The sequence below is a fragment of the Octopus bimaculoides genome, chromosome 2, assembly GCF_001194135.2.
Source record: "Octopus bimaculoides isolate UCB-OBI-ISO-001 chromosome 2, ASM119413v2, whole genome shotgun sequence".
Classification (NCBI taxonomy): Eukaryota; Metazoa; Mollusca; class Cephalopoda; order Octopoda; family Octopodidae; genus Octopus; species Octopus bimaculoides.
This window is the reverse complement of record NC_068982.1, coordinates 48,265,145-48,275,227: the sequence shown is the minus strand read 5'-3', so window position 1 is coordinate 48,275,227 and position 10,083 is coordinate 48,265,145. Positions and strand designations below refer to the sequence as shown.

Below are 10,083 nucleotides of genomic sequence, written 5' to 3'. Positions count from 1 at the left end.
CAGGTCAAATACATCAATAATAATAAAATATATATCAACCAACAATAAATAACAAATGAATTTATATAAAAATATTTATTTTATCAATAAGTAAAAGTACTTATTTTTACAATAAATAAAAGAAAAATATTTAACGATATAATTCTTACCGAAGCTTTAGTTTAAAATAAAATTTAAACGTTATACTATTAACTTAGTGTTTATTAGAATATTAACTAACAATAAATGAATTTATATAAAAATACTTATTTTACCAATAAATCAAAGAGAAACATTAAACAATATTATTGAAAATAAATGCAACACTAATCTTATAGAAGATTTGGTTTAAACTAAAATGTCAAACTATTAACTTAGCGTTAAATAGGATATCAACTAACAATAAATAACAAGTGAATTTATATAAAAATATTTTTTTTACCAATAAATAAGAGTTTGGAGTTTTCTTTCATCAGTCTAGATCCAGATTATCTTTGCAATTTTGGCTGGTTATACTCGATATTGCTCCAATCTGGCCAGCCCCAAAGAAAAACTAAGCTAAGAGCATTAGATTCCTTAGAAGAAAGCAGCGAATGTATACAAAAACAAGGACAGAAAAAACGAGCAATGTTACACAAATACAATAAAAATAATAACAGGACAGCAGGGTAATCTCAAGCTAAACAATGCATGATCTTGCAGGTGGGACCCAGTTAGAATTTTCTTCATGTTGAGTAGCATTTCATCCGGCATGTAAACATTTTTGCCAGCTTGCCTTATTATTGTTGGCAGAAACGTTAGCATGCCGGGTGAAATGCTTAGCGGTATTTCGTCCATCTTTACGTTCTGAGTTCAAATTCCGCCAAGGTCAACTTTGCCTTTCATCCTTTCAGAGTCGATAAATTAAGTACCAGTTACGTACTGGGGTCGATCTAATCGACTGGCCCCCCCCTGCCCAAACATTTCAGGCCTTGTGCCTAGAGTAGAAAAGAAAAGATTATTATTATTATTATTATTATTATTATTATTATGTAATCTCTTTAATTTATATTGTTTTCTGTCTAGATGTCATGGCAGGTGGTGAGAAGATGACAGCTACAATATTTCATTCTAGATTTACCATGTCTGACAAGAATCTAATAAAATATTCATAACATAGTGACATAATATTTTATCAACTTGTTTCTCAAATATGTTTTTTTATTTTCTCACGTGATTATAAGAATACTTGGTTGTTAAATTTATTTTAGCCTTCACATTTAAGCAAACTCAATATATATTCATTTGTTGTTGTACTTGCATTCCCAGAATTCTTGAAACTTCTTGTGCCTCAACAATAGCTTTATGTATATGTTGACTCACTGCAGATCACAACATCAGGATTTCAATATTTTCAATTGAAATATTGTGTCATTCTCTTATGTTCAATACATGCTGTCTTTGCAGCTTCAGTTGCAACTTCCTATTCCTTTGTACTTAAAACAGCCAAATGGGACCCAAATATTTATGTTCAAACTGTCCAGATCCCACAATGCACTTCTAAACATAAATATTCACATCATCAAAATCTTGAAGCTACAAGTTAATGCATGATTAATTCAAAACATGTGAATAAACAAGCATTGCATATGACTAAGTAATTTGAACGCTAAAGGGTTAAAGCTTTTTCTTAGAATAGCATCAAGCTATTTATGTTCTACATCTGGAGTGCTTCCTCATAAGAGTTAACTAAACTCTTCCTCAAGAAGAACAAATGTAGAAGAAATACTTTATACAATAATTATGTTGTTATTATTATTTTTCAGGCCTGGTGCCTATTTTACAATGAATCATTATTATTGAATGTGAGAAATGCATGCCATCGAAGCCCAGCATACCCATCATGACTACCTGTCTGATAAGGTACACCAGGCACATGCATCACAATCATATATGTGCGACATTGATATATATATAAATGTATATATCATCATCATGATTTAACATCTCCCTTTTTCCATGCTAGCATGAGTTTGGCAGTTCAACATAAACTGACAAGCTAAAGAGCTGCTCTATGCTGGATTCTCTTCCTATCATTAATTACTTCACAAAGAGTTATGTGTGCTTTTTGCATGGCACCATCGCTGGTGCTGTCACCCATCAGCATCATCTTCATAGTTTTAATGTACACTTTTTCCATACTTGCATGCATCAGGCTGAATTGTTCACGGCAGATTTTCTACAGCCAATGCCCATCCAGTTGCCAACCATCACCTCAGAAGAAACTGGATATAAACAGTACCATTTGTGATTGTAATACACGTTTTGCAGCTATGATACAATGTCAAGACAAGGAGACACAAACATTCCTCCCAACTTCCAAACATACAAACCCTTTTAAAACATTCTATACAAAACGAAGGAAGATTTATTGAAGAGTTTTATTGCACAATAAAATATGATACATATACAACAATAATCAGTATGATAAATGGATAGTAATGAAATATTGAATAAATTTAACTCTTTAACATTAGTTGTTTGTTAGCTAGAATCATAAACCTTTGCCTTTTTAGCTCATCGTAGATGTATTTGTGTATGCAGGAGAAGCATAGTGTTCTTGAGCAAAACACTTCATTTCATGTCACTCCAGTCTGCTCAGATGGCAAAAATGAGTAATCCTCTAACAGACCAGCATCCCATCCAGTGGAGGAATATTTATGCAACAAAATCTAGGAAACCTGCCTTCTAAGCCTATGACTTTCAAAGGACCTTCATTCTTTCTGATATATATATATTATATGCCAATTATATGGATAAACAAATTAGATATATTAAATATAATATAACAGTTTGGGCATGAAACACAAACTATGTATTTATGTTTACATGTAAAACAAGAAAAAGCAAAAGATGGAGACTTTCAGACAATGAATATTTAAGTAGAAATATATTGAGATAAAGTGAAGTACCTCGTTCAGAGATTTAACATATATTGAGATATTTATATTAATAGATCCAACTTACACAGAATACAAATGACAGAGAAAATTAGAGGGGTAGAAGAAAGGTGTTATAAGTCCAACAGTTGTATATCTGCTCAACTTGATCCCTCTTATAGCCACTCTTTACCATGTTGATCTCCTGTAAATCCCTGTAAAGACTTCAGAGTCTAGGTTTGAATCTTTTTGAGCACTAATAAGTGTCTTCTGTACTGAAAATCTTTGGATCTCATCTGTGGACTTATATATATGTGTGTGTGTGTGTGTGTGTGTGTGTATACATACATACACACACATGGCTGATTCCAATTATTTGATATATAAAGAAAAACTAGTAACTTTCACTTTCATGATGAGCTAAAATGTCAAATGAGTTAAATATATTCAATATATAATTACTATCCATTTACCATACGGAATATTGTAGTATATATATTGCGTATATTTTATTGTGCAATAAAATTGTTAAATAAATCTTCCTTCATTTTGTATAGAAGGTTTTAAAGGTTAGTTTTGAATCAAGCAATGAATGGCCATCATTTTGTTGTTTCCATTATCAAATACATTAGCCTATGATTAACCCGATTAAATTTTTTTTCTTAACCTGCATAACCCTAATTGTTATCATCGATTATGTCAGAATGTGTGAATGTTATTATTGCAGAATTCCATGAATCTGGAGAACTGGAAAACATCATAGGGGATCATGCTGAGAGATATCAAAGAAAAACAAAATAAAAAGGAAGAAAGAACCTTAACTAAATGAAGTATAAGCAAATTACATAGATAAAATGTCCTATCAGTAAAAAAAATTCTTTTATCATAATTCATGCTTATGTAACATAGCCATAATATGTTACTCCCAACAATATGTTGAAACTTGTAATTTATCGCCTCCCATGTGAATTTGGCTAATTGCATAGCAATTTCACTCATCAAGGCTATGTAATTAAGAGGAATAGATTACATATATATATATGTATATATATATATATGTATCATGCTTGTTCAGCTTGGTCACTGTTATTATTTCCCTTTCACTCAGCTTCTTTCTTCTGGTCATTTTATCCTGTTGAACGATTAATCCCTACACATTTTTTCTCTCTCCATTTTTGCCCTCTCAACCCTGTCTGTTGAAAAGTGTAGGCTCAAAATGTCAAAGACTCTTCCATTCTTCCCAAGCATCAAACTAATACACTTGCTTGTTGTTCCCTCATCTGTCTTCATCTTTTGTTTTCTGTAAGTTTGCATTATATATATATATATAGATATGAATATACTATTTAAATGTAAGTTATTATAAGTTTCATGCCTCTGATAAGATAGTAGTCAGACAAGCTTGTACAACATGCCTATATTATCAGATAATCCAAAGGCGGCAAGCTGGTGGAATCATTAGCACACTGGATAAAATGCTTAGCGGCATTTCATCTGTCTATATCTTCTGAGTTCAAATTCTGTCGTGGTCGACTTTGCCTTTCATTCTTTCAGAGGTCGATAAATCAAGTACCATTTGAGCACTGGGGCTGATTTAACTGACTTAGCTTCTCCCCAAATTTGCTAGCCTTGTGCCAAATATTGTAACTATTATCGTGTAATCCAATTATATACAGACATGCAGTCACACATAACATATGTATATATGTGGCTTTGGATTCTGTCCTACTATGCAATACCTTTGACAAGTATCTTCTATTATAGCCCTAGGCTGAATAATGCCTTATGGATATACTTATCTAAGAAACCTATTGTATGTGCATGTGTGCATGTGTGGTTGTGCAAGTGAATGTGTATGAATGGTGATATCTCATGGCTTTACTTGTCGCTGCCTGAGTAAAATAGTGATGTGATATTCACATACCTTCTTGACATTATGTTTGGCCACTTGGCACTTTTGATGACGCATGGAATAGGAAAATCTCCTACTTAAAAAACAGGTAAGGGTTGGTGATGGGGAAAGCAAAATCCTGTTTCAAACAAGTCTCCACCCAACCTTTATTTACATGGAAAACCAAACATTAAACCATGAACAAATAAACATAAATAGTTTCACATCTTTGTTCTTTACATACTCTTTACTCTTACTTGTTTCAGTCATTTGACTGCGGCCATGCTGGAGCACCGCCTTTAGTCGAGAAATTTGACCCCAGGACTTATTCTTTGTAAGCCTAGTACTTATTCTATCAGTCTCTTTTTGCCGAACCGCTTTGTTACGGGGGACGTAAACACACCAGCATCGGTTGTCAAGCGATGGTGTGGGGACAAACACAGACGCACAAACATATATACATATATATATATATATATATATGTGTGTATATATATGTGTATGTGTGTATATATATATATATATATATATATATATATACACATATATATGACAGGCTTCTTTCAGTTTCTGTCTACCGAATCCACTCACAAGGCTTTGGTTGGCCTGAGGCTATAGTAGAAGACACTTGCCCAAAGTGCCATGCAGTGGGACTGAACCCAGAACCATGTGGTTGGTAAGCAATCTACTTACCACACAGCCACTCCTGCACCAACAGTAAAAAATCTTGTTATACATGTCATACAATTCTATCACTTATTCTTCACCCTTTTGTTGAAACCAATATCTAAAACAATGTTTTAAGACCTAGTTGAGAAATTAATTTTCTCATTCAAACTATATGGAAAAATAGCAGTTAATATACCTACAGTTTCAAAACAAATAATCTCAGATTATTTTTTAATTATTTGTTCAATATGATCTTTTGTTGGGTGTTTTTCTTTATATTTTTTCTCTCAGATTTGTATAATTGAATGTTTTTAACAATATTGTTGCTATCATTTAACCCTTAGTCAGCTCTGATTGAATCGAAACAAATATATATTGTCTTATTAGGCCTTGTAGTACAGCATAGCATGAACTTCTTGATCAGCTGACAGGAGTTTTTACATATAGAGGAAGGATTACTAAGTTTATAGGCCAGCAGTAATTAGCAAAATATTAAACAAAATTGACTTAAGAGAAGTAACTCAAATAAAATATTGGCATGGATAAATCAAATGGACGTTGGTGTAGCAAATGCGGTACACAAATTTTCTTTAATTAATAGGGATTTCTTTTTTGATTAGGAAAGAAACCAAAAACCTAGCAGCAATCATTCATGTTACAAGGAAAAAATATGGAAATAATTTCGAGAATTTGAAAATTAATTTTGAAAAATTAAATCTTTATCTAGATAAAATCTACTCTTTGTTAATGGAGACAATGACAGCAATGGACATGTTCCAACCATATAAAACCTTATCAATGCAGCATAGTCAGTGCAAACCTGCTTCATCAGCAGGCTGATTTTTACAAACCTGTAATATGGCCCCACATTAGTTCATTTTAACAATATTTCATTGCTAGATAAATACTATAAAACCAAGAAATTAATTTTAATTTGAATGTGGTATAACCCAGATAATTTTTGGGTTCAGTCCCACTGCATGGCACCTTGGGCAAGTGTTTTCTAGTGTAGCCTCAGGCCAACCAAAGCCTTGTGAGTAGATCTGGTAGATGGAAACTGAAAGAAGCCCCTCGTATATATTTGTGTGTGCATGTGTGTGTCTTAGTGTCTGTGTTCATCTTCCACTACTGCTTGACAACCAGTGTTGGTGTGAATATGTCCTTATAACTTAGCAGTTCAGCAAAAGAATTTGATAGAATGAATACCAGGCTTAGCAGAAAAAATTAAGTACTGGGTTGATTCATTTGACTAAAGATCCTTCAAGGTGGTGCCCTAGCATGGCTGCAACCTTATGACTGAAACAAGTAAAAGTTAAAAAGAGTAGCTTTATAAATGAGAAAAGTACATCACTATGTAGATATGTATACTTGTATGTTGTTTTTGATAAATATTTTGGAGTAGACTACCAGTAATTGTTTAAGGTAATGAATACTTAAAGCACTACTGATGCAATTCAAACACAATCATTTGTGAATAGAAAAAACAGTCTTGTTGTTCAATATAAACAAAAGGGACCGTAGAGTGACAAAATTGGTAAAGTACCTGATAAAGTACACCGAGGTATGCAATTTACATACAAAAAGGTGCTGAGAAGTTTCTGGCTTTGCGTAAAAGAAAATACAGGAGGATCAGTTACTTACAACTTTATTTAACATATTCCCCTTTCAGATTCACACACTTATTGCAACAGTCCTTCAGTTTTTCTAAGCCCTGTAAAAGAACTCAGAAAGTTGGGCCTCCAACCAAGCCTTTCGCAATATCCTGAAAGCCAGGAACTTTTTGGCACCTTCTCGTATACATTTATGTTCTCAACTGAGAGCATGAGGATGGCATCACAAATAGGAGAATAAATGATAAAACAAATCCCTGGGACGGACAATAAAAATAAAACTAATCTGTTTCTGTGGATTTCTTAAAGTGTTCAGTTTTGAAACAATGTAACTATAACAACCTAAATGAGGACACTAGTCGTCTTTGCAGGATCAATAGGATTGGTTAAATACTTGATAGGATAGGTTTGATATAATCAACTATAACTTCACTCAAACTGTTTGGCCTTGTGATTTAGGTTAGAAATCATCAGGAGCATAGATTCTGAGTGTTTTAGGTAAGCACTACACACCTTCCAATAAAGTTGGTAAATTTTCATTGTAATAATTCAGTTCTTTTTATATCCTAATATAATCTGATCATGTTTTCTAATTTAGCAATACACACTCAAAACCAGACTAAATAAGGTTGAAATTATATTATGAATAGACATAACTTAAATAATATCGACAGAGTAGTAGACTCGAGATAGTAGCATGCTCTGTGACAGCAACCACCTTATGGCACTGCAAATCATTACATAGTTTAGAAGAAGAGTATTACATTTCATGTGAAGGTGTGTTGCTTAGTGGTTAGGGTGTTCAGCTCATGATTGTAAGATTGTGAGTTCAATTCTTGGCAATGCATTGTGTCCTTAAACAAGACACTTTATTTCACATTGCTTCAGTCCACTCAGCTGGCAAAAATGAAAAATGAGTAGTACCTGTATTTCAAAGGACTAACTTTGTCACACTCTCTGTCATGCTGAATCTCTCTGAGGACTACGTTAAGGATATACATGTCAGTCGAGTGCTCAGCCACTTGCACATTAATTTTGTGAGCTGGCTGTTCCATTGACTGGATTAACTGGAACTCTCATTGTCCTAACCGACAGAGTGCCAGAATATATAGTAGAGTATTAAATTTCATAGGCACCAAACAGAGCAGAATAATATATACTTAAACTGAGCTTTTTATTTTCAAGTGGAGGCACATGGCTTAGTGGTTAGGGTGTTGAACTCACAATCATAAGATTGCGGTTTTGATTCCCGGACCAGGCAATGCATAGTGTTCTTCAGCAAAACTCTTCATTTCACGTTGTTCTAGTCCATTTGGCTGTATAAATGAGTACCATTAGTGGAGGTGCATCACCAAGTGGTTAGGGTGTTAGATTCACGATTGTAAGATTGTGATTTCAATCCCTGGACCAGGTGATCTGCTGTTGTTCTTGTGCAAAACACTTCGTTTAATGTTGCTCCAGTCCACTCAGTTGTAGAAATGAGTTTAGCCTGGAGAGGGATCGGCTCCACCAGACTTCCTTGACCTAGAGACTCTGCATGGCTGCAGCACTCTCCAACGAACCCTAAGGGGTTAAGAGACTTGTAATTGTAATTATTTTCAAAGACTTTTGTTGCATAAAAACAAACTTAACCTGTTTCATTTGAATTTATTTTAGCTTCCTCTCTTAAAAACGCTTCATAAACAAGAGTTTAATCAATATCTTTATTTCTACTTTTTTTATAATTCTAGCCCAAAGGAACCCCGTATTGTCCAGATGCAGAAGATGTCTCCAGCGTTAGACTGTACGGTGACCACCAAGTCATTCTTAGGAAAAAAGATTTTAAACCAGAATATATTGTATCTAACTTAGAACTTAAAGACATGGAAGTAAGTATGTTATGTTTTTGTTATAGGTGCAGGTGTGGCTGTGTGGTAAGAAGTTTGCTTCCCAACCTTTCAGTTCCAGGTTCAGTCCCACCGTGTGGCACCTTGGGCAAGTGTCTTCTGCTATATAGCCTCGGGTTGATCAAAGTCTTATGAATGGATTTGATCGACAGAAACTGAAAGAAGACTTGCATATACGTGTGTGTGTGTGTTTGTGTTTGTCCTCCACCACTGCTTGACAACCAGTGTTGGTGTTTACATCCCCAGAACTCAGCAGAAATACCAGGCTTAAAAAGAAAATAAGCACTGGGTCAATTAGTTCAACTAAAATTCTACAAGGTGTTACCAGTATCATGTAAACAACACTTATGAAATTGCAGTCATTACCGGTGTTATGTAAAAAGCACCTGTTACACTCTTGGAGTAGATGGTGTTAGGGAGGGCCACTAGTGTAGCTAGAAGTGTGGGAGGTTGGTGGGGGGAAGTCCACCCTCGACAGCACTTTTAACCCTTTCGTTACCAACCCGGCTGAAACTGGCTCTGGCTACAAATGTTTTGTTTTCATAAGTTTTAAATTAAAATCTTCCACCAAACCTTAGTCATTTTATGTTCCGATCACTATTTATGTACCTAACACTAGCTTAATGATAACGAAGTGATTTTACTAAATTATTTGTTATATTTAATATTTTAAGTAATTGAAAGAAATACAGAACAGCTCAAAATAAATCCAGTAACAAAAGGGTTAAGGGGGCACCACTTTGGGGGTTTGCTGTAGACAATATGTGTTTTTTGTGGGGTCTGGGGGCGACAAATAGAAGGATAACCCCAAGTGGGACACACGCTAGCTATGCTAGTGGGAAGGTCATCCAGCTGTAGAAACTATGCCAAATCAGACTGGAACCTGATGCAGCTCTCTGGTTTACCAGTTCCAGTTAAACCATGCTAGCATGAAAAGCAGACTTTAAATGATGATCATGATGATCATGATGGTGATGATGATGATCATGATGTGGATAGGAAAGACTTCTTTTTCTGTCAAGGGTTTCTACGTCCCTTTATTAGACTATTTTCCTTAGTCATTGTATGGTGATAGCCATAAGCTTTAAGCTTATATAAAAATACCATTATATATATATATATATATATAT

At 34.3% G+C, this 10,083-nt stretch overlaps 1 protein-coding gene across 2 annotated transcripts in view; it reads left to right on the top strand.

Moving 5' to 3' along the window:
- LOC106871625 (mucin-5AC) overlaps positions 1-10,083 on the top strand; it is a 591,942-nt gene that overhangs the window by 535,561 nt on the left and 46,298 nt on the right. For both annotated transcript variants that reach the window (XM_014918237.2, XM_052977025.1), the window contains exon 12: positions 8,798-8,935. In XM_014918237.2, the coding sequence (XP_014773723.1) occupies positions 8,798-8,935 (138 nt within the window). The remainder of the gene's footprint in view (positions 1-8,797; positions 8,936-10,083) is intronic.